Raw genomic sequence first — 25,357 nt, 5'->3', positions numbered from 1 at the left:
ATTTAAAAAGCATTGCACAACTAGCATTATTGAAGATATTCATACAATGTCTTCTTTTTCCTCTGTTTATTCAGGAAGAGGAGTGAGAGAGGAAGGTCTGCATAGCCAAGGCAGGGGCGCTGTGGTCTGATGTGCTATTGATTCTGCCCATTTTCACTTGCCAGGGTGCTACAACCAGAGGGTGTCCTGGGTGCACTAAGAAATCACTTTGACTCAGTTGGTGCATGCTGGGTTCATGCTGCTCATGCATTTCATGTTTTTATTGCACGTTTGTGTTGGTTCACCTACTTCTCAGGAAAGCTTTTGCTCTGAAAATTACAATTCAGGAAGAGGGGAGACAAGGAACAAGAGGAGAAAAGGTCTGGCCAAGGAAGACAGGTTGTAAACCACCAGAAAGCATGAATGATTCTGGTTCCTCTGATGGTGGGGATGGATTTAGACCTTAGACCTCGGACCTTAGGGATGGTTAGACCTCGGACCTTAGGGATGGTTTTACAAACAGGGAAGAACAGAGCACTGGAGTACGTTGTTTAGAACCAGTATTAATATCTCCTGTGATTCAGAAAATCTGGAATTTACTGGCTATGAAAACTGAAAATGTACTGTAGTCTGTTAGGGTTAAGTCGCTGAAATGAACATATTGTTTAATATATTACCTGATGCTAAGATGGGCAATGAATGTTTTCCTTGGATATTAAAAGTGTGCAGTGAATAGGGAAAATGTGGGCATAACTCATATTTCAAATAAATGCAAATGAAATACCACCTCATAGATACGTTAATATACAGGAGATGCCAAGTGGGGAAAAAGAAGCTCTGATGTAGGGTGCTCAGAACAGTTTCAGTACAATTAAAACTTTAATACAGACCTATTGATTTTAAACCTGTGAATATATATTCTTCCCCCACACATAGTTTGTGTAGACAACTCATGAGGCTTGAAAAATCATAGAATCTACAATCATAGAATCCTGAAGGTTGGAAAAGACCTTCAAGATCACCTGGTCCAACTATCACAGTACTACCAATGTCACCCACTAAACCATGTCCCTAAGCACCATATCCAACCTTTCCATGAACACCCCCAGGGATGGTGACTCCATCACCTCCCTGGGCAACCCGTTCCAATGGCTGACTGCTCTTTCTGAGAATAAATGTCTGCTAATTTCCAACCTGAACCTCTCCTGGCACAACTTGAGGCCTTTCCCTCTAGTTCTACCACTAGTTACCTGCAAGAAGAGGCCAACACTCAGCACAACCCATCCTCTGATGATACAAATGAGCCTTTAATATTTTTAAGGATTGTATGGTCTGAATTTGTTGAATGTTATGAAGTGTTTCTGAGAGTTTCATGCATAAATGAAATATTACTATGTCAATTGAATTTTCATATCTCTAATCAGATCATGAAAACAATTTATAGCATTCTGACGAGAGCAGCAGGGGACATTTTATAAATATATTAAAATAACAGTAAACATGCTGTGGCTTGGTAGTACATCTATAAAGTGTAAGTCCACATGCTTTGACCTGAGGGAACAGCAGAGATGTGTTTACAGTTGCATATCAAGATTTAATATTCACTAACAACAAATAGATTTAATCTGTATACTATGTAAGCTGTGCCAAAGAACTTGTGTTTTCATTTTATAGCAACCAAGCCAAGGACAGTTTGTAAATAAATGTGCCAATTTTCATGGGATTCTTTGATTTTATTTTTTGTTGTTTGGCGTATGAAAAAGAAAATATTTTGCTAGTTGTAACTGTAATTACAGGGGTTTTGCTGTTGAACATATGAAACATTATTGTCACAGTCTAATATTCATACCAGACCATATCTGTGATTAAAAGTTGATTGGATAGTAGCCTGTGTTTTGTTGTCTTTTAAATTAAGGATGAAAGCATGGGTATGCAATGTGAGCAACGTCTCACAGTATTTGCGGAAAACGGAGCAAGGGAAAAATATTTGAGAACCTCTTTCTGAGGACTTCAAATTGGGAAATAAGGGATACTAGAGAGAGTGCCAGAGACATTATTTTGAAATCTAAATCTGATTTATTCCTACACTGTTGGCCATTACTTAAAGCACTGGAAAGCATGGCTTTGACCCACAAGTATTTTCCTGGAGGTGATGTGGGTACAGATTTACCCACCTCAGCAAATCTCTGTGATTGATGAGCTCTGTACCCATCACTGCAGCCCTGAAGGGATGGGTCCTAAAACTAGGATCATGACAAGGGAGGTTGTGAGAGGTCTCATGTCCAGGTGAAATCTGCTCTTCTCTAGGGTGGCCTTTGTTTGCTTCTAAAGCATCCAAGCCTGGCAGATCAGTACACAGGTCTTCTTCTCTTTCTCTCCTGTAACTGGATATGTAGGAGCAGCCTCAGGGTAAGTGTTGAGTGTTCCCAGCAGCAGAGTCCCTGTGTGGAGATAGTTACACACATATACTTTTCTTTTTCTCTTTCTTAGCTATGTGAAGAAAATAAATAGTCTCCGTATGTAAATATACAGTTATTTACCCCATGCTTACCAGCAGTCATATACAGGCTGGCATAATGAATAAAGTTTTGCCCAGGCAATGACCTATTAAAGTTGGGTAACAGCCTACAGGATTTGGCCCACACTACTTGGCTTGTGTGGAGAAAGCCACTGTAACCAACAGCTCATTTCATAATCACCGGGTATTTATTTTTTCCAGGTGCTTATAAAACAGTCTCAAGGGCTATTTCAGCACTGAGCCGTGACAGTTCAGATGAGAAAGGTAGACATCTAACAGGATTGAGTGAGAGGTTTTCTTCAGTCAAGGTTGGACTGTGTGGTAATGAGGGTGTGGGACACGGAGCACATCCTGCGTCATTGTGTGGGATGCAAGTTGCATAAGAGACTCATTTTATGTATCAGGTGAAAAAAAAATAATCCTGCAAACTAGCTCTTCTTTGAAGATGCGCCCTCCAGAAGTTCAGAAATTCAGGTAATATAGAACCTTTAGGTTCAGAAATTCAGGTAGTATAGAATCCTCTTTCTTAAGAGAACAAGGTGAAACCTCACTGTGCAAAGGTGATGCTGCCTTGCTTCATGCCACGTGTGCAGACCTAATGCATACTATTGGCCCTAAGGCAGATGTGGCATAAGACCTACATTCAGTTTGAATTTCACTTTCTTCATTTAATGTGTAGCTATCGATTCTTAGACAACACACAGCATTACACGACTGTAACTGAATAAGGAAAATGTTTGTCTTGTGATTTTTCCAGTGGTTTTCTTCAAGGGATCCTGAAATAGACCTCCTTTTGTTTGTGCCTGTCAAGGGCACACTGTTAAAACTTATGAATATTCTCATGGAGTCTTACCAAATGTAACAAAATTCCCATTTTTGCAGCTCTAGATTCTGCATTTTGTTTGTTCATTTGTCTGTTTTTTGTTTGTTTGTTTGTTTGTTTTGGGGGGAGAGGAAGAGAAGGGATGACTGCAGGAATTTTTGAGACAAGCTATATCAAAATAAAGGTGTTGATTATTGATAAATGATTTATATATACAAAATGTCAATAAAACTGTCCTTAGTCTGCCGAATTTACCACTCTCCTTTCTTCTCACCCATATGAGAGCTGAGGTTTTTTTCATGTTTTCTATATTGTGTGCATATCACCATCTGTCACCAAACTCTGAAGTGCTGTTTGTTTGTTTATTTGTTTGTTTTCTGTCTCTCATATTCACTGATTGTTTTATCTGGGGAAGCTTTGCATGAAGATAATTCAACAGTAAGACCCCTGTGGCTACTGCTTAGAGCCTCCAGAGGGGAGGACTGATGGAGCTTGTTTCCAGGGGCAATCAGTGCAAGATGATGGCAACGTCTGGAGCCTGCTGAGTAGAGGAACCAGACAAGTGGAAGGACTATCTTTATAATGAGAAAGTGAGCTGGATCTCTTTAAAAATCTATACTTTTCTAAATACATTTTTTTCAACAAAACGTTTACATCTCTAGATCTCTCAGGGACTGTTTAAGAGTTTACCACTTTAGATAAATTATCTGTGTGAATCATGAAATCTCCGGATGGAATACGTATACAAAACATAATTTAAAACATACAAAATAAAAATACTGTACATTTATTTCTTCAGTGTTACCATGTTAGCTGGAGATAATTTAATAATGTTCTGCCAATACATCTCCAGATTTCATTTTTGACACATTTGTAAGTGCATATTTTTCTCTAACTATATTTAATGTCTCTTCTTGGAAATTCATTGCTGGAGGCTAGCTGGTGTTAATTGCCAAAAGTAATTAGAAAGATGGAGTTTGTTTAAAAAGTTGGTGATCACTGTTCATCCTGCTTGTACCCTAAAGCATCACAACTGGATGCAAGACAGAGAGATTAATTCTAATCCTGAGCCTAGTGGAAATGTCTCTTACTAAAGTTTGAATTTTCTAAAATTTTTGATACAAAAACAGAGGGTACCAATATTTTTTATTTTATTTATTTATTTATTTTTCACAGCATGGTGAAATTTGTGTGATGAAACCTCCTTGAATTACTCAGTCAGTGCCTGCAAATTGTCACTTAATGATTAGTGGGCTTCCTTTTCAAATCTGTGGGAAAACTGATTTGTGGATTAGGACACTAGCTGGTGTAAATCAGCATGACTCTGCTGATTTAATTCATACACACCAATCAAAAAGTTAAAAAGTTGACCTAGTTAAAAATGTCTCCATACATGCTTAAAAATAATATGACATAGCCTCTATACATAAGGCAGTGAAGACCAATGAAAGAGATATCTTGTATGATTTTCAGTGTACTCATTTTGCTTTTACAGCTGTTTTTACGATTTTACTTTTGGAAAGCACTAGGTGAAGCTGGTCTTATGGTAACTCAGGAAGACCAGTCTGTGTGAAGATTGCACTGAAAAACATCACAATGTGTTCATTCCTAAATAAACATCTTTATATTTGAATACATGATTCTCCACCAACCTCAAAACAAACAAACAAACAAACACTTATGTTTTAATTATCTGCAGTTAAAAATAATTTACAATGCTCTGTAGTTTAGATACAAATATTCAAACTGAAAATAAAACACATGTTGTTCTCAGTGGGGGAGAAAGTGTCAGGAGAATAGAATTGTAGCAGTTTACAGATTAATCTCCTCTGCAGAGACTGGTCTGTCCATGTGTTGAGGGACCAGTCTTCCAGTTGCAGGGCACCAGGTGGTCACCTATGGTTGATTTAAGAAGCAAACACTGCCACAAATGCTATTAGTAGTGTGTAATGAGATTAACTCCCCATAGTACTTGCAATATCCTTGAGGTTTTTCATAAAGCAGCACATGGCTGATCACTACATCTTAAACAATGAAGAGTTTAATCTTTCATTGCTGTATGCACATAACTCTCATTGGCATTAATAGGTGTTAAACATGCACATAAAAGGAAGAATAGACCTTAAAGTTTAAGCAATCATGGTATGCTAAAGGTTTCTAACACTTTCACAAAGAACCAGACCAAAATTGGATGGCTATTCCCACTGGGTGAAATTATTAAGTATTTTCAGAGGTTTGTGTTTTTGAGGCATAAAAGGTGATTAGAGGTTCCTAAATAACAAAGAAGATTTAGGAAAAGGCAGGAAGACCTAGCTGCAAAACACTGAACCTAAGGTAGAGCTCATATTTAATTATTTTTTCATTTCTTGATAGGGTGAGCTCCTTGCTTTCTTGAAGATTAAAGTAGGTGTTTTCAGAAAGAGATCTCTTCCTCTCTTTCTTTCTTCTTCCTTTCTTCCTCTCTTTTTTTATTTGTCCATATTTACATAGGTGCAGGGACAGAACGGAAAAAAACAATCCAAGTTGGTCTCTTGACTAGCCTTTGGAGTCTGCCCACTTTTGTCATATAGATGGCCAGCTTTTGCTGTCACAGTTGCTGGTTCATTTATTTCTAATTTCTGAACCCTTAGACTTCTGATAATGGATATCTTTTTCTTTTACTGTATCAGTGGATATGAGCTACCATCATTGTTTATATATTGCTTTTGATATCGCAGTTTCCACAAGTGATTAGTGTAATTGCTTTGTGAAAATTTAGATTTTAGGTACTAAAAGACACTGACTTTTATTTGGATATGATAATATTTGGATATGGTTTTGTATTTATTGAATATATTGCCTTTTTTCCCCTTCCATCCTTGTTTATGACGTTCTAATTACAGGATTGAATTTTGATTTTCTCAGTTTTATACTACTGTTGATTAATGTTGTAATCTATTGGTTGTACTTAAACATATCATAGGAAAACTTAAGGACAAAGACTACTTTAAGCATTGTTTCCAGAAATTAAAGCAAAAAGAAGGTCCACTTTGTGCTGAAACGTGTTGCTGGTAGATATGCTTTCTCATTTACTTTTATATGAAATCTTGGGATTAATTAATAGCACTTGCCTGTATTGTACTTGGAGGAACTTTATTTCATATTACATTTGCAGCTTGTATAAAACCAAAGAAAATTGCACACATCCAATCAAGAGACAGCAGATGAAAGAGTTTTGAGGCTTTCAAGCAAGTTTCTTGTCTGGAAGAGGAAGATCTCTGCCTTTGTGTAGAGCAGTTGATCTCTGCTTTCAGACCCGGAAAGCTTGTGTTGCTAAAATGTGACAGTGAATTGAAGTTCAGAAACTGATTAATAACACTAATAGCACTGTTAATCTTCATGGCGTTTTTGTTGTTTTGATGTTGTTTAATTGATCGATTGATTTTCTTTCCTTGCTATATAAAGCAAAATAATAGCTTTGGGCAAGATGTCCCGTGGATGGTTGCTGGGGGAAAAGACTAAACCAAATTCTTATTAAAGGCTTAGAAACAATGTATCTTGTTAGGTTTTACTGTGGTTGCAGAGGCTCAGAGATATTCCACAGCTGGTAATTTAGTTGATAGTAACAATATATGTTTGAAAAAATTAGAAGTTTCTAATGGTTATAAAAGTAAAAGCAAGTTTTTAAAAAATACAAATTTTTGCTTAACATAGATATTATGATTGTATGAATTGTTTAGGAAACAGCAAAAAAGCTGTGATGCTACTTGTGAAACAACTTCACCAAAACATAAATTCTTTCAAAGTGCATCATTAGGTTAATCATGTTTAAGGAGGTATTTTGGTTAACAGCCTGGGATCTTTAATTTATGTAATAAATGCTACATTACAAGTATCAAGGGTACGTTGCAAACCATTGTTTTTTGTTTGTTTGTCTGGTTGTTACCCAAGAAAACTTATTGATTTTCAGGCTAAAGGAAGATTCAACCATAAATAATTTTTTATGCTGAAATTTAAGTGTCTGATCTTGAGTGCAAGGCTTGCTTCAACAGCCCTTAGTGCCTGTGAACAGATCTGTCATTCATTATACATGGACTGCCAAACCAATGAAATTATTCTCTGAACTGAAGTGGAGGAAGGATAGAAATTATATATGAACTGAGAAACTTTGTGGTTTTTTTGGTTTTTTTTTTGTGTTTTTTTTTTTTTGTTTTGTTTTTGTTTTTGTTTTAAATAAATATATGTCAAAGAAAATCTGCTTGAGGGAGATAATGGATTCCCCATGTGTGAAACCCCTACTGGTTGTATTAAGACTTTTCTGATTTTCAGAGATGGCAGATGAACTTAAAAATAAGTTGCATTTGCAGTAATGACCCTAAGACCAGAAATATCCCCCAGAGGGTTTTAATTGGAGCTTTGGGTTTGGCTTCAGCTGCCACAGTGATGAAAGCCCATTAGTAAGTAAGCTAAAGCAATTTGGTAACATTAACAGAGACCTTCTGAAATTATCAAAATCCAGAGGCTTCTCACTGAAGGAAAGGAGACTAAAAATGCATTCGGGTAGAGATGGCTGGGAAGGGAAATGGCAGATTTCTGAAATTATTTTTTTTTCTGAAATGCTCATTTCGGTATTCAACCCTTTGCTGCACATTTTGCATTACGTGCTTTTCCCTGATGTTTACTGTGCTGTCTTCCACACAAAGCTGGAATTTGCTGTGAAGTGCAAGCATGCATCAGCACAAAGTGCTGCAGGGGAAAGGAAAACTCTTGGGAAACTTCCCCAGTAGTCAGAAAGGTAAAGGCAGAATGACTCAGACAGGCACTGCAGCACAGGGAGGTAAAACTGAAAGGATGTTAGAAGGCTTTAGCAATAGCTGCATTGGAAGGGAAGTAAAATACATGTAACAATTTTTGTTTTCTTTTGTTTTTTCAATATAGGAGAATCTTGTCTAGTTGCTTAAGTTCTATTAAGGTGAAACATAATGCTGATGTTTTCTGTCTTATTTTTAGCAGTAGACAGTTATAATTAGAGAAACTCTTCCAGTCATCATTGAGCTCAGTGGCAATTTTCCTTGTTCATTTGTATTTGTGTTAGACACCATGTTGTTTAATGCAAATTGGCATAATCATTCTTTATTGGAAGAAGTTGTTAAAATTAATCTGATGTTTCTTTTCCATAAAAAACAGCCCTTGGAAATAGTCCCAAGCATTCTCCCTTTGACACATGAATTTGCTTAACGTCTTTAACAGCCCAGTAAATGGTTTTGCTTGTAATGCTATGAGCGTACTGGGCACTCATTATAACAAAAGAACACACATGCTTCTAACCATCCCATATAATGATATAGGGTGTTGCTTGAGAAACTCTGGAGTGTGAGATAATGAGACACAGAGATATTGGGGGAGAATCTTCCAAACAAGATTTTGTTTGTTTATTTGACAGTTACTCCAAGCTGGGATGTGGAAGAGAGTTTATTTTTCTGAATAAGTCAGCAAAGTCAAAAATCACATTGTTGTGACTATTGCAGAAGCAATTCTACTGGGGAATGGACTGTTCTGCTTGTGATTATTTTGGTTTCTGGGTCCAAGATATTTTCTGGTTTTAGAAGAAGAAATTTCCTTGTAGACAGAAGAGATCATTTCCAGAAGAGGCCTGATTTTGTACAGTTCTCTTTTCTTTTCCCTGATTAGTAATGCTTCCAAATGCAGGCTCAGATGAGGACTTTCGGTGACCTTCAGGACTGATGAGTCAGCTCTGCATCACTGCAGTCTCCCATCGCGTTGTGTGTTGGCTGCCAATTTCTATGCAGTACCAGGGTAATGCACTGTGCAGCTGACAACTAAAACTCCAGATCCATGGATCAATTTTGCAGCATATTTTAGAGCTGCCTTTGCCATTTTCTATGTATTTGGGATTTAAAAGAAGGAGAGAGATTAGTATGAAGCAATGAAAGGATTACAGTCTATGTTATTATACAGGGCTGACCACAGCATGGATGCCATCAACTTCCTCACTAGCTGTTAACAGCATTTTAAGATTATTACTTGTAATGGAAATGTGTAACTTAAGACCACTGCTTACAGAGAATCTCACATTTGCCTACCTGTATCAAGTTTATGAGGTACAAATTCTAGGAGAGGAGAAGATTAAATTCATTTGCTTTATAGGCCTGGCCAAATCTCTCCCTAACTTCAGTGGGTGCTGGTTTCAGTTTTCTGTTGCCATTTGTAGCTAGAGTTTCAGTGTCTGGAGTGCTGAAGGTCTTATTTGTTAAATATCTTAATAGCCTGGCAAAGGGTTTATGGAAGAATTTCATCCATGGACAGTAGTTAACAGTGACTTAAGGAGATCTTCTAAAAAGTAATCCATTATGCATAGCTTTTTAAGTATTCATTATTTTATAATGCACAACATACTGATCTACCCAGCAGAACCAAAAGGATTGTGTAGCTAAGGCACTCTGCCTGACTTCTAAAGATTCAGGTTTCTGTTTCTATATGACCTTGGAAATTGTTTATGCAATACGCACCCACAGAACACCTTTTTCTTCAATTGCTTCTCAGAATAGTTTGGTGTTCTTTAGCTGTTGATTAAAATTGGCAAGGAAATGCTGCTTTCTTCAAGAAGAGGCTTGTATTTTTGCCTGTTGGTAGCAAATTTTAATGATGACAACAGTAACTTGCAGGTGAATTCATTGAATGGATTGGTGCCACTGACTGACTACTGGTTATATTTTTCCTTTAGCAAAGTCAAGTGTGAACCCATTTATCTGGATCATTGGAATCCATTACAATTGCAAGTGCATTATATAAACAGGAAGTGTATTTTCATTCTCTTTGGCAGTGATTTTATTGAGGTCTTCAGCCATGCTTAAGTTTCACTCCTGTCCATTGCCTCAGTGAAATCAATAATGAAAACTCTAGGTGACTTGGTTTGGTTTCTAAGGTATATCTCTTTTTTTGTCAAAACAAAACAAAACAAAACAAAAAACAAACCAAAACAAAAGAAAAAAAAACAAAACACCAGGTTTGTAGGCATTTAAAATGTAATACATAAACTTTTATTTGTTGTACTTTAGACTGGTTTGCTTCAAGTTTTTTCAGAGTACTTTTTGTAATATATCTTTATTCAAAAGAAATTTTTAGCACTTTAGCAGTCATCCTTAGTGCCCTGAAATTGTAAAACATGAAGAATTATGTGAAAATTGCTGTTTCTGACGGTGAGTGATGATAGCTGAGGGTAATAATTTGCTCCTGAGAGTACCAGATGGAAGAGAAAGACCAGCAATTTGCTTCTGCTTGATGAATGGCTGTAGTTTGACAGCAAATTGGATGTCACATGAAGTTGGCAAAGGGTGCAAGAAATTGATATTTATTGTGTAAAGTTGATACAATTAGTCTGTTGATAACAGGGTATGTGAAAATGTGATTTAATGCATTGAATTCACTTCAGATTTCAATGTGAACTGTGGAGCCCCCTGTGTTGCTTGATAGGGGGGCAGCACTTATAGCATCTCCTAGTACAGCTCAGCTCAAGTCTGCAAGCATTAGAGGTAGAAGATATGAACCCAGATATGAATAATCATGTAAAGGGGTTGGCTTGCTTTCCCTGACTGCTGCTCAAGAGTACTGAGCAAGAATAATGGACTGGCTTTGTGTAGAGTAATTGGGGGCTGAATTATGCAGTTTCTTTTCAGGCTGCATCATCATCTTCTGTCTAGCCATATATTTTCAGGGATCTGTTACTATCTCGAAGTATAAACTCATATTAAACCTGATAAATAAGGAGTTATCCAAGAACTAACATGCAATTATATCCAACTTGTCTTATTTCATTAAATAAAAATGAGTTTAAATATCTTAAAATACAATATGCTGTAGGACATCACCTCTCAGGACTTGTAGTTGCAAGGCAAGTGTGAGTAGGAAAGACCTTAAACTATCACCAGGCTGCAGCTGAACCATATGAAACTTGAATATGAATTCCATTTGTATTCAGAAGCAGAAGGTAAAGCAGGGATTTACACTTCTCACAAGGCACAGCAGAGTTTATAGTCCAGCAGATCAGATGCAAGAGATAATCTAACTCTGCAGAGATGATGCATAATTCTCTATTAGAAAGTATGTTGTGTTTGATTTGAATCTGAACTAACCATTATGTTCAGGGCAAACAGGTTTAAGCAATTACAAGGAAAAGAGGAACACTTTAGTCAGTGTCACTCTTCCAAATCTTTGTCACTGTCAGAGGGTTCAGCAATGTTAGTAGAGCTGACTTTTAGTTCACAGCTGTCACGCCGACTCAGCATCCTAGCCACTATGCATTTTATTTTCACTCAGAAATGTGTAAAGTATTGTGATGTTCCTATATATCTATAAGAGTTCTTGCTGGGAAAAAATAAAATAATATATATATATATATATATTTAAGATATTATTCCTTCCTTGCACCCAGCTAAAATGTAAGAAGTCATTGGGTCACAATGAGCCCTGGAGGTAGTGAATCTATCTTCTCTGATGTAAATGCAGTTATGCAGTTAGGTGTAAATGTACACCCCATCATGTCAGCTAGTTGTAAGACTGACTCTTCAGTCTCTGCAACACCCTGCATCACCTGCAGGTATCTCAGAGCATGTTTTGAAGGGGCTTTCTGAAGTTCTTCTCCCACTGTCTAGTGACTTAACATTATGTGGCCATTTCTTTAACAAGTCTGCAAATCTCAGTTGTAGATAAGGAACTCTAAATTTTTAAATCATCAGAATTTGTTTTGGCAGCTCTGTAAAACCCTCTACTTGACTTAATGCTGTAAATTTACCTATTTATTTAGTTTGCAGTTCAGGCCAGAAAAAGTTAAAGCCTCTGGTGACCCCATTTCATTGGAGAAGGTAAAGGGGATGGAATTCTGCATGTCATATATGAAGATATCTTTAGATAACAGATAATCTGCTGTAAAGGAGGACCTTGATCCTTCCTCCTTGGTCTGGAATTGTTGCAATGTAGTGCCTCCAGACTGACAGTGGGGAAGTTTAGGGGCTGATCACAATTATGGTGTTATTTGATGATTTATGACTGATGATCTTTGTGTTGAAAATAAGAAAAAGAGAAAAAGAATAGATTTATTCTGTTAGTTTAAAAAATAGCTGAGCAGTCATCCAGAACTCAGAATACCCTATTGGTAGCACAAAGCAACCATGCTGACCACAAGGTTACCATGATCTTTTTGAAATCCCTACTGAAAAAATAAGGTGAAACAGGTAGCAGTTTGAAGTTATCTAAAAGGTAAGGGCTATTGCACTATTGTTTGCTAGGGAAGAAGCCCAAAAGGAATTTATTATTTTAAATTGATTACATGCAAAGGATATGATAACTTTCCAATAAATTTCATCAGGCATGGTAAAGCTGAAACCAATGTGATGATTCTTAAACATCACTTATTGCTTTCTAGCATAGTGGCTGATGTACCCCAGTACTTTTCTGGAGTCCTAGCAACTCACATACTGTGCTCTATCTGACATCTTGTATGCCTCAGACTATTACTTCTTTTTCTGCTAAAGGTGTATTTTGTTTTATCAAAATAATTAAATACAAAACAGTGTCTGTCTTGCCCGTGCCTTGACCTTCAGTGGTTCAGACCATCCCACTGCCGCCAAGCCCTGTGCACTCACATGTATGAAATCCATAGCTGGTAATATTTTTCAGTCGTCCAGCTCTCGCTTTTCATAGGCATAAAGCCACTAAAGTTTTTAAGGGGAGACTACATCTGTAATACCCACAAACTGCTAATGTCACCCAGCATGGTGACTGGCAGAACATGGTGGTAATGTCTTTTGATAGAGAGACAATACTTTAGTGTTTGTGTGTGTGTATGTTTTTGTTTTTTTGTTTGTTTGTTATACAGTGACATAGAAAAAAAAATGTTAAAAAATGTTAAACTTTAATAAAGGGTTGTGTTTGAATGTCAGCTCAGCTGCCAAACAGTCATCATCTTCAGAGAAAAGGTGCTCTCCCATCACCCTCCCTGCCAGAAACATGACAGAAAATATTTTCCTGCTTCCTCTATGGATGGGCTGTTCTGAATGTAATTTGTGTGGAAATGGCATTGATGGGGAGTGAGGGAGTGCTGTTTTTCAGACTAGGTAGAGGGAAGGGCTGCTGGAAACTCTTCTGTTGAACATCTTGTTGCCTATAGCATGCATCCCCATGGGCTGGTGTTGCACAGGCAGAGTAAAGAGTGTGTAGTGGTTCTTGGTTAAAAAAAATTAAAACAGGGCTTGCTTGCCTTCCCTTGCCATTCACTTACATTTTGTGCTTGCACAAAATTAACTGCAGTATAGTTACCATTAGAAGTGTGTCCCATGATCATGGTGCTTGGTTGGCCTGAAAAGACCAACTGCATAAGTTAGAAACATCTTCAGTCACTTTTCAATGTTACTGGCAATACCAGTCTCAATAATCCTAGGATATCTGTCATCAACGTTTGGTCAATGGGATCCTATGGCCGTAGGAACTGGAATGATGGTGGAAATCACCCTTTAAACAACTATCACATGCAGTCTACTTCTCTCTGTTGGACTGATTCTGGATCAGACAACTGCCATGACTATTCATAACTGGTTTAAATTTGAAGCTTTACTTCATAAAATTGGGAATGAAAAAATACTTAGATTTCTTCCAAACAGAATTAATATTTAATATTTATTTCCTGAAGTTGTTAGATAAGACTTTGACTTGCCTTTCTGAAACTAAATTTGGGTAAAATATAGCCACCCAATTGCTGCTGTGCATCCTAGAAATTTCTTCCTTTCTTCCTCTGTCGCATCATAAAAACATTCCATTAAATGTGTAGAGATAGGCTGTAAAAATCCAGTAGAGTTAATTTAGAGATACTTCGGGTCTTCTACACACATCGCCAATGCTCCTACTCCATCTATAGTTCTAAGAAGTCACAGTTTCTAGCCAGCCTGTGAAATGGTCATGCTACTTTCTTCTCCTGCTCTGCGACATTTAATTTCTCTTTGGTAAAACTGTCTCCCTGGGAGACTTTCCTTCATCACAGCCAAGCATCTCTAAGTAGCAACCACAGCAGCAATCCTGTGTTACTCTTACAAAATTGTCACATCCATAAAGGATGTACTTTTTATTATTCAAGCAATGGCATAGGATCATTTTATGGTTAATAACAATAGAGCCCACTCTAGAATTTTATATGAGGGAAGCCCCTGTAGTGTCTTGCACCCTGCCAGTGCTTGGTCCCCAGCCTGTGTGGTCAGCAGTAACACACATACACATGGAGGATCTAAAGAGAGGGCAGTCACAGCTCCAGTTGCAGCTCCAAATGGGCATGTGTATATGGTGCAGACCACCACACTTGCCTCTGGAAATCAATCTCAAGTTGTGTGGAACCATGCAGCCACTGGAGCTGGACGTCTGCACGATGGGGGTGTAGGTTGTACATTACCTCCATCAGTGCCACTCAGGGAGAGTTGGGGCTCAATCTGGTCAAATCCATCTCAGCTACAGAGATGACTTGAAGTAGCATCAGTGAGGTCCAAAGTTGGTGCTTTGAGTCGGGTGGACACCATGCATCTTTGTCTAACTTCGCATGTGGCTGAATGCATTTCCTTCATGGCTACGTTTAATGTGTTAACATCTAATCACAGATGAGGCTTAGTTTGGCCTGAAGCAAAGTGTGTGTTCTGTGTCACCCACTATTACATGAGAAATTTCCGTGGCAACTCAAGGGTGACAGTTTCTTTCATTTCCTTCCCAGCACTAAAAACTAGATTCAATACGCTGCTTAATCTCTTCATTTGATGGAAGCCTGCAGAATAACTAAAATATCTGATCATAGGGCATCTTCTGAAGGAGTCTGTGGTAACAGAGCCATCTGGATGCTTTACTGAATGCAACCTCATGTATGCATTCTTATTAGGCAAGGAAGTAGAGCTATTAAAATAAACTGAATTACAGAGGCTAATGCCAGAACTGGATGCTGCAGAGGGAGACTTGCCGTCCTCCATTTTTGTCATATGCAGTCTCTCCTTCTTGCAAATTAGTGCACCAAGAATAGGTGTTATGAAAACAACTTTAACTTGATTTGATTATTATCCACAAGTCTCCAGGTATTGTCACACACAAAACAACAAACAACAACCTCATCTCACATTTTAACTGAGAGCATTCTTGAGGTTTTTTAGTTTGTTTTTCTCCTTCTCCTTTATTTTCTATCTTTTGATTACAAGCTCTTACATTTATGAATGCAGAGCTTCCCCAGAGCAACAGCAGAAGATGCATCAAATTGAGAGGTGAGGAGGAGGCGCGTGCAGGATGGGTGAAGGCAGGGCCAGGGGCTGTGTGGGAAAGGCTGGCAACCCACCCTCTCAGACTGCCTTGATGGTGCTCTTGTATTTTCAGGAATGCAGAGCTCTTTTCACAATCACGGTTCTGGGCCTTGTTATTTTAAGTCTCTTTACAGGGGAGTTTTTCTAAGTTGGCAAATAGGTGACTTATTTTGTTTCCCCCCTACATCCTTCTGAGTACAATTAATTATTTTAATTAATTAATATTATACCAAGCAGTTTTCTTGGAAAGGAAAGCTATTCTGGTTTTGGTCTAATTACCAGTCCACATTTCTGAATGACAATACAGCTGCTAATTAATCTCTCTGCAGTTCTCACAGAAAGAGATGCTGATAAGCATTTGCCAATTACCATAAGAAAAAAAAAATGTCAAGAGTCCTGTTGTGTTTTTCTGGCATCCACTCTCAGTCAGATGAATATCACTATTAAATACACAGACAGACTAACTACTGAGTATGAAAGCCAGCAGGCTGTGAGGCTGCACCAAAACTGCCCAGACATTACTCATTCAGGAGCTAGCTGTATTTTGCACGTCTGTTCACTCTTGTTGCCTAACATTGCTTGTTACAGTTTTTGCAAATGGGAGGGAGGTGAAGCAGTATGGCAGGGCAGCAGGGCAAGTGTCAGACTGTCCTGAAAGGGAATTTTTCACAGTGTCCTGGTATTAGTCGATATTAGGGGAAGGCTGGAAGAGGACTTCTGTCCTAGCTTTAATTAACCTGGTTGTTTTGGTGTGGCTGGGGACCTGGGATCTATGTGGGATGCTGCCTGGCTCTAGAACACTGCCACAGTGAGTGTGCTTCTAGTGGTGTGGAGTGGGGACAACCCCTGGGCTCCTCTGCCCATCTCACAAACCGTGCTTGACAGGCAGTACCGATGTATAGCAAAAGTATTCACTTTGCTTCTTATACAGGGGAAGTTTGTAGCCCTTGCTGACTTCCCTACTGCTGCAGCTAAGCTGCTGATATGAGAAAGCTCATTTAAAATCACCTGGTCATACTAGAGAACTGTGTAGTCTCTGCTCTATCCATGGTGTAGATATGTCCACAGAAATACAGGGCCAGGTGCTCAGCTGGTAGCAGTTACCCTGGTCCGTGATCACACCAGCTCAGTGAGACCAATATGAGTAACAGGAAGGGAAGGCACAGAACTTGCAGCTATTGGCAGTTTATTTCCATTACCTTGAATTTCTCCCGTTTTTGGCATACAGACCCTCATGGCATTTGATGTTTCTGAAAACATGAGCCAATGCATTGGCTGCTGTGGCCATTGTGTGCAGCTGTGGTGAACCAGGGAGCTGCTGCACAGTGGGACACATAGCTAGCTCATGGAAAGCATTGGTTTAAACCATGTTGCACAACTGGTTTGATTTAATTTTTTTTTTTTTTTTTTTTTCCCTCTCTGTGTTTCAGGTCAGAAAATTCTTCACCACAGAAGTGACATCTTAGAAACTGTAGTCCTGATCAATCCCTCGGATGAAGCAGTCAGCACCGAGGTAAGTCACACAGAAATATTTCACTGGATGTATTACTAAAGCTCCATTAAGTGGACAGAATGAGAGAAGGTCCTGATTGTGCCTGAAAGCATATGTTAGTAGTAAATATCAACATTATCAACCATCCATTGATTTTCTTACTAGTTTCTCAGACTCCTGGTAAACTGCCAAAAGTGTAAACAGAAGCAGATCTCTGAATGTAGCAATCCTTTCCTCATAATTCACAATTTCCCTTCTTGATGAAATGGAGGCAGTGATAGAACCGCATCCATCTGCTTTTCTTTGACTCTTCCATTGTTGGTACCCCTAGATGTCTATTTTACACATGAAAAAGTGCCTGAAGAGCAACTGGTACCCTGATAAAAAAAAAAATTCAGGTCTTTGAGGAAAACTGCTGTGTGATGGTGACTCTAGTTTGATCTATGTGATTTGTCCTCGAAAAAAACATGTAACATAATCACTGGACTCTGGAAAGCACCAGTTCCTCATGAAATCAGTAGAGTTGAAGAACTGAGCACATAGTTCAAAGAGAAAATTGAGAAATTTAGATACTGAGACTGAAGGTTTAAAAAATAGGGATAATTGCATTGCTAGCTGGTGCTGGGGAGCACTGACATGGTACAATTTCTGTGGGGAAATGAAGTGGTTTTACTTGCAATACTTTATTTGAAAAATCTAATTTTTACCAACACAAAAGGATATTAAACACCAACAGGAAGAAACACACTGAAGCAAATGAAACTTGTAAAGTTTCATTTTATTTTATTTTGAATAACTAATCCACCTTAGTTAACAGCAGCTCATTGACTGAAAAACTATTTGTGAAAATCTCTTGCATTCATTAGAGATGACTGGAAAGAAACAAGGAGGGCAGCAGGGCAGCAGCTCTTAAGGTTGTCTTTAATACATTCAGGCTTTCAGAGTAAAAATACAAAACCTTTAAAGTGTGTGTGAGGGGGCTGGAGAGCAGAAGAAACTGCCAAAAGCAAGGAAATGCTGTTTCTATTGCTGTTTCTTGTCTTCCTTTGATGGATGACCACAAGGAAGAACATTGTCTGAGGCCAATTAATGACTTCTGAACTCTGGCTTTACTCCTTTGGCTCTGGAAGATGTTTGTCTAGGTTACTGCCAACTTCCTTTCACTAGGCTGTGGGAGGCAATCTTTACTTTGCTTTCATCTTGCCAAACTGGTCACAGCCAGAAGTTAGAAGTTAATCTTTACCTTGGCTGACTAAGCAAGATCCTCACTGGACAAAAGCCAGAAAAACGATAAGAAAGAACTAGGAGAATTAAATTGGAGGTTAGATGAGATGTGGCTTGTATGGCAAGTAGAAAACTTAGCTTCAAGTATCAGTAGTTTCCCATGTTGCCATTGAGGAGACAGTGATATACCATGGAGCTTTGACTTCATTAGAAGATGAAATTGAGTCTATCAGTTCAGGAAAAACAAAGGCAAAACTTGTTAGAACAATTATTATTATTATTAATTTTTAACTGGCTGGTAACAGCCATATTTGTGGTAGTTTGCACATGGTTCTGCCCAAAGCTCCTATCATGTTCTGTCAGCTGCCAAATCCTTCCCAAAAGAGAGAAGTCCAAAAGGAGACAGACCACACATCCCCTAAGAAAACAAATTTCTGAAAACCTTATTAACAGTTACTTAGTTTTTAAGAAGACTCCACTCCATTGCCATAATACTCTTCCAATTGTGTATGTAATAAGTTACCAAGTTTTGGCTGAGTCTTGCTGTTTGCTATCTTCAAACAATTTGGGACTTCAACCAAGGGTAAAGTTGAACAGAATTTATCGCCTTGCAATGTTTCTTCTTAGATGTAGTGGTCTTGAAATCAGAAGACAAAATTCTGATAGTCCCTCAGAATGCTTTGATTATAGCCAGACACAGAATTTATGTGTCTCTGGAAGTTCTTTCATGTGTATAATATGTTACCCTCTACAATCTGCAACCATATATTTACCTTTTTTTTCCCCTGCCATAGTTTTCTAGCTCTGCAGAATCTATTTATTCTGCAGAACCATAGATTAATAAAATAAGTTAAAGGGGAATTATGTGACAGTTGCATATCAGTGATTCATAAATCAGGAAATAATTTTGCTGTTGGAAAACCTAGTAAGTTTATACATAAGTTGGCAGACTGCCCAGAGCTGCTGCCAGCAATGAGAGAAAAGACAGCAGAGGAAACCATCTTTTTTTATGGTTTTAATGCCACTGGAACAGATGGGGTTTCAAGACACACATCAGACAGACCACTGCATTTATCTCTATTCTTATCTGAAATAGATAGACTCTAACCATCAAGGATATTGTTGAATTTATAATCACCTAAGTGCAATTAGTGACAAGCCAGCATTACTTTTGTGCTTAATTAAAGGACCTTACTGCTGTTTAAAGTCAAGGGCACTTATTTAATAAAATAACAATGAAGATGTCATAGAGTTGGCATCTTCTTGCAGCTACAAGCTCTTCACTGACTCTTTTCTAATTGTACTGAAAACATGAGCTCAGCAGAGATTTAGGTCAAGCCTTTCTGGCTCAGCTTCCCTGGCGTGAGAGGGAATTATTTAGAACAATTGATTGCTTAACGATCAATATATAAATTTGAAAGAATGGCTTGCTAGGAGTGCTGAGGTGATTATGTCATCTCCATGGAGATAGTGTTTGGATGCAATATCTACATGTGGAGTTGTTCCAGACGGACTCTTCTCATTTAGTTTAGTTTGGATAGCACTGTTCTGGAATCACTACTCTGTTTTAACGTAATTCTTCTTGAACAGAGGAATTACCACACTTGAAATGCAAGCCTTACCTTAATCTGAGTTGATTTACTGGTTCTGGGAAAAACAAAACAAAACAAAACAAAACAAAACAAAACAAAACAAAACAAAACTTTTTTTGAAATATTAGCAAAAGGTTTACTCAACAGCACAGAATTTTATGAAGGTTTTATTTACACTTATTCTTCAATTTAAGTTATCAGCCAACAGAATGATAGTGAACGTATGAATATTTCTTAGGATACAATTAAATCTCTCCCTGAGGTAGAAACGGGAATTATTAGTAGCTGTTGTGAGGGTCAAGCAAAGTAATGAGAATCTACTTCAAAGTAGTTATTTCAAAATGCAGAAGAAAGTTATTTCGGAATAGCAAGCTCCTTTAAGCCATCAGGCATCTACATAATTTACTAATGTATACGAAATAAGATCTTTCACAGGCACACTATAAAAAGCCCATAGTTAGTGACATCATGAGGAGTAAATGGTGCATATGACTGTATCTGAGTGCCTGATGGTGAAGTTTATGATTTTGGTGAAGCAGGATTGTGATTTGTGACTGTTACTTTTCAGTGATATTTTTTCAACTGAATGGCAAGTTATGTTGTATACAGGGGAAATAAATAAATAAATAAATAAATAGGATGGCCTTCCAAAAACTGAGTCTGATACGTGTAGTTGTCCCTTATTAGAAAACGAGGCACAGTTGACCAAATTTGTCCTGATATACTGCTATTAAAACTTGCCAAGAGCTATACAAGGAATATATTTGTTCATTGAAAATATTTCTTGTCATTCTAATTTTATTCTCTTCTGCTCCTTGATTTTTTTTTCCATGTCTTTACTTTGACTTATTTATCAGGCCTTCTCCCTAATCAGTTCTTGTGCCTCCTTTGTTTCTTTTTGCTACAGAATTTCTTTTTGTTAGTTTGTTTCTTTTTGTTAGCAGAATTATAACTTGATGATTTTTCACCAGTACTGTGAGACTCTGCTGCAAAATATGTTTTAAATTAAGCAAGGTAAACTGCTCATTCTCATAGGAATGTAGAAACACATGGTAACTCCCATTATTGCTGTTTCTCTCTGTCATTCTAGGTGCGTTTAATGATCACAGATGCTGCAAGACACAAGCTCCTTGTACTAACTGGACAGTGCTTTGAAAACACAGGAGAACTCATTCTTCAGTCAGGGTCCTTCTCCTTCCAGAACTTCATTGAGATCTTCACAGATCAAGAGGTGTGTTCATAAAAGTAACTTCCATTTATTGTCATGTGATGGCACAGGTTTCTAGAAGACCAAAAATAGCCTTCTGTGTTAGGTTGAATTTAGAGTTGGCAGCTTGATGCTGATGCTCTTTACTCTTCTTTCTTTAAAAACATATGCTTTCTTTAAAAACATCTATTTAATTTACTTTTTTTTTTTTTTTTTTTTTAACGTGAGTTGCTTATCTAAAGAATTGCATTTTAATTTGGGGAATTAAGTTTTAACTTTGAGAAACAGGAAAACAGTGAACTTTTTAACAATGGAAGGAGATAGTGTTGCTTCTGAAGTGTACAGGTTGTTTATCTAAGGTGCACATACAAAGCAGGCAAATTTGACAAAGGTTCTTCCCTGTTGGCAGCTGAGCAGTAGGTGACATTAAATAAGATAGAGACTGTCTGTTGGAACAGCTGGAGAATTTTGCACCACCTACCCGCTTGGCTTCTTTACCGTAGTGTTTAAAATCCAGCCAGAGAAATCTGTAAATTTTGTGATCTTTATACACCAAAAACACAAGTATACGACATACCAGTATTTAATGCTGTTTGTTTCATGGCTTGTTATTTTGCTGTCCTGCTTAATGTGCTGTGTCTGAAAGCTCCCATAGGGCAGGAGCCCATAGTAAACAAGCTGTCACACTTAATTTGGCTGCTGTGTAAATCATATATTTAGATAAAATATATGGCTATGTCCATAGGATTTTAGTTTCCAAAAGTAATTAGGAGAATTTCAGTGGAGTGATATTTGAAAGTTCAGTGCTGAAAAAGTAGAGTTTGCCTTAACTCTGGTATGACCTTACTGTATCTATTTGATCATGTTCTCAAAGCCTCTTTGTTCTGCATGTGGCTGTAGGGTTAAGGATTCCTGCTGGAATTCCAGAACTGGATTCCTGCTCTCTGAAGTGCATCTGGCACCTAAAAGTCAGTTTGCAGAGTTACTTTTCTGTGGAATTGTGAGACTGAGCTCCATGTGCTTCTGGCTAAGTAGGAACGCATGAACTACATGCAAAACCAGTGGCAAATCCTACTGTTACAGTTAATAAGCCAACAACAGTTGGCTGGAAAGCTGAGTGGTGATGTCTGGCAAAACACTAGAGCCAGTGTGGGATTGCTGTGGGGCATGTGGGATATATTCCTTTGGCCCCAAGAAGGTTCCCATGGCTCATCTCTGCTAGTGGCAGCATGCTCATCAGCCAGCACGACTCTTTTAAAGCATTAGCACCCGGCTTGTTGTCCCTGAGCCTTGGGTTCTCACTGCTTCTACACGTTTCAGAAACCCAAAGAAAGAACCTGATTCCCATACAGAAGCCTGCAAATGTGACATTTTTTCAATGCTGCCATCAATGGGAAATTTTCAGAGAGTCTACAAATTGGAAACAAGGTTAGAAAGAAAAGCTATAAAAAAGTGGGCAGTGGTTTTTCAAATAGTGATTAAATGAAAGAATTTCTATGCTGTCCTGACCCATAAGCATATAAGGTTTGATGAATATTATGCGAAGTTCATGTTTCTGGTTTCCATCCCTTTTGTTTCACTGGACCAAACCTGAACTATGGTGATGGTATGTGCCTACAAATACATAAAGATGTATTTCCCTTCACCAGGGTGATACTCTTTTGAAGTCCAGTTCAGTAATCCATGTCTAGCTTGAAGACCTCTCTGCAGGCGATGCCTAAAAGCATTGTTTTCAATTTCTCCTGTGCCAGAGCATTGAAGATGTCCTATTGCACCACCTCTGCAACAACAGCTATCAGAGGAAAAACATTTTGTTATTGCCTTTGTGGTCCAGGGTATTAAGCAATGTTGTATGCTCTCTGAGCAGCCACCTTGCTGTCTGCCTTCTATGGCTACAACACCTTTAAAACTTGAGGATTCTTCAAAAGTGGTATCCCAGTGCTTTAAAGATGGCCAGGTTCATAAATAGGTTTCTTTGCTTGCAGACTGACCTTCAATCCAGAGGAAAGAAAAAGCATTTACATTTTTGTGTTATCAAATCATGTAAGCAGTGAAGATGTCAATGCCCTTTGTGTCATCGTTAGAAATATAAATCCATTAAAGCTTTTACTGGGGCATTCCTGAGCTTGCTGTTCCTAACAGATATGATCTATGTCTGGAATTTTTTTTTCCAACTCTTCATTGGCCTGTGCTACCAATAGCTTAACAGTATGTGCATTATGTGTGCCAGCTTTTAAGAGGAAACAGAGATTGAATTTAGTGGTATGAAGCAGAAATCCAAATATGGTATTATATAAACTAGACAGGACTAACTGCAAACCTTGGGACAGTATATTCATTAGCTCACTGTCTTACTACATGATCTTCTGTCTATCCAGAAAGTTGGCCCTCCATGAGAAACAGTCTGTACACAAGTTACCACCTTGTGTGCATGGGCTTTGATTTATTCGCCCAAAGGAAGTGATCTTTTACTACTTCTAATTCTCCCTAATAATCTGTTTTCAACCCTGAGTAGAGCGACAGCATAAGGACTATACTGAAGATCCTAAATCCATTTCAGAGTTGTGGTCTTTGCTGCCACTCTTATTTCTGTGCTAAACAGCAGGAATAGATCTCCTATTTTCCTTGTCACTTATCCTCTTCCACCTTAACACCTTTTATTTTGCCTTTTTCTTTGTTCTTTTTCAGACAAAACCATGTCTGACATACAAATGAAATTTCTTTAGACTCCTATCAAATGGTTCTGGTACTATGTAAGGCTGACAAAAAAAAGATAGAAAAAAAGATAGAAAATATTTATTTTCTGCTTTATTTAGGTACTGATTGAATTATTTTTGTTTGGATAACAGCTACTGCATCTTTGATGAGTTTTATTTTTGGTAAATGCTGAAAATAAATAATGTAACACAAAGAAAGGAAGTTAGACATAAGCACACAGAGACCCACAGGGATCACTGCAATCAAACATCATTTTAATTTATATATATTTGTTTCTTCTGCTGATTGAGTTTGTGGTCCAAAACTTTCAAATTGTTCAGCTGTAGTATAATAGGAACTGTTCTTATAGCTTAAATGACAGTTGAGTCTCTGTAAAGAAGATGATGGTATTTTCCATGATACTGTGTGGGCATATTTTACACTGATGTTTTATATCTGAAATACTTCTTTAAAGAAGAGTTTTACATAATTTTGTGTTTTCTTTGTTAAGAGCATATAGGATAGAGATGGGCTGTGTTTTTCTAACTGGCAGAAGGTTTAAAATATGTTATACATTTATACTTTAAAATGTGTTACATGTTTGTTTGTGTACTGGTCTGGAACAATTAAATGTTGTTTTTTAGACCAGACTGGAACAGAAAAATAGCCTTTCATACTATGGCATGTGGTGGTTTAATACCAATAGGTAGTTCAGCACTGCTCTCTCACTACCCCTCCTCAACAGAACAGGTGGAGAAAATATGATGAAAAACGCTCATGGGTTGAGATAAGGACAGGGAGATCAATCACCAATTAGTGTCAAGGGCAAAACAGACTCAGCATAAAGGAGATTAATATTATTGCCTACTGCTAACAGATTAGCACAGTGAGAACTAAAAGCAAACCAAGAACACCTTCGCCCCGTCCATCTCTTCTACCTCCTACCCCTGAGCAGCATAGCTAAATGGGTTTACAATAATTCTTCATCTTTGCTGTTCCTTCATGGTCACTCTCTTCCCCAATTTCAGCGTGGGGTCCCTCCCACGGGACGCCGTCCTTCACAAGCTGAGCCTGTGAGGGCTGCCCACAGGCAGCAGCTCTCCAAGCACTGCTGCCACACGGCTCTGAACCACAGGGTCCATCCATCCCCCAGGAGCAAACTGCTCCAGCACAGGTCCCCCACGGGTGGGCGGCAGCTCCCCCCAGACCCCTTGCTCCTGCGTGGGCTCCTCTCCACAGGCTGCAGCTCCGGCCCGGGGCCTGCTCCTGTGGGGGCTCTCCATGGGCCGCAGCCTCCTCCAGGCCACATCCACCTGCTCCACCGGGGGCTCCTCCACCCATGGGGGGGCTGCAGCATGGAGATCTGCTCCATGTGGGACCCATGGGCTGCAGGGGGACAGCCTGCTCCACCAGGGGCCTCTCCCTGCACAGCCTGCAGGGGAACTGCTGCTGCCTGCCTGCAGCACCTCCTGCCCTCCTGCTGCATTCACCTGGGGGCTGCAGGGCTG

General features: G+C 38.5%; 1 protein-coding gene across 1 annotated transcript in view; it reads left to right on the top strand.

Moving 5' to 3' along the window:
• MAP1B (microtubule associated protein 1B) overlaps positions 1-25,357 on the top strand; it is a 71,000-nt gene that overhangs the window by 30,663 nt on the left and 14,980 nt on the right. Inside the window, exons 3-4 of the mRNA XM_084505122.1 lie at positions 17,068-17,150; positions 21,036-21,176. Of these exons, the coding sequence (XP_084361248.1) occupies positions 17,068-17,150; positions 21,036-21,176 (224 nt within the window). The remainder of the gene's footprint in view (positions 1-17,067; positions 17,151-21,035; positions 21,177-25,357) is intronic.

Source organism: Aythya ferina (genome assembly GCF_964211825.1).
Source record: "Aythya ferina genome assembly, chromosome: Z".
NCBI lineage: Eukaryota > Metazoa > Chordata > Aves > Anseriformes > Anatidae > Aythya > Aythya ferina.
This window is presented reverse-complemented; position numbering and strand designations above follow the sequence as displayed.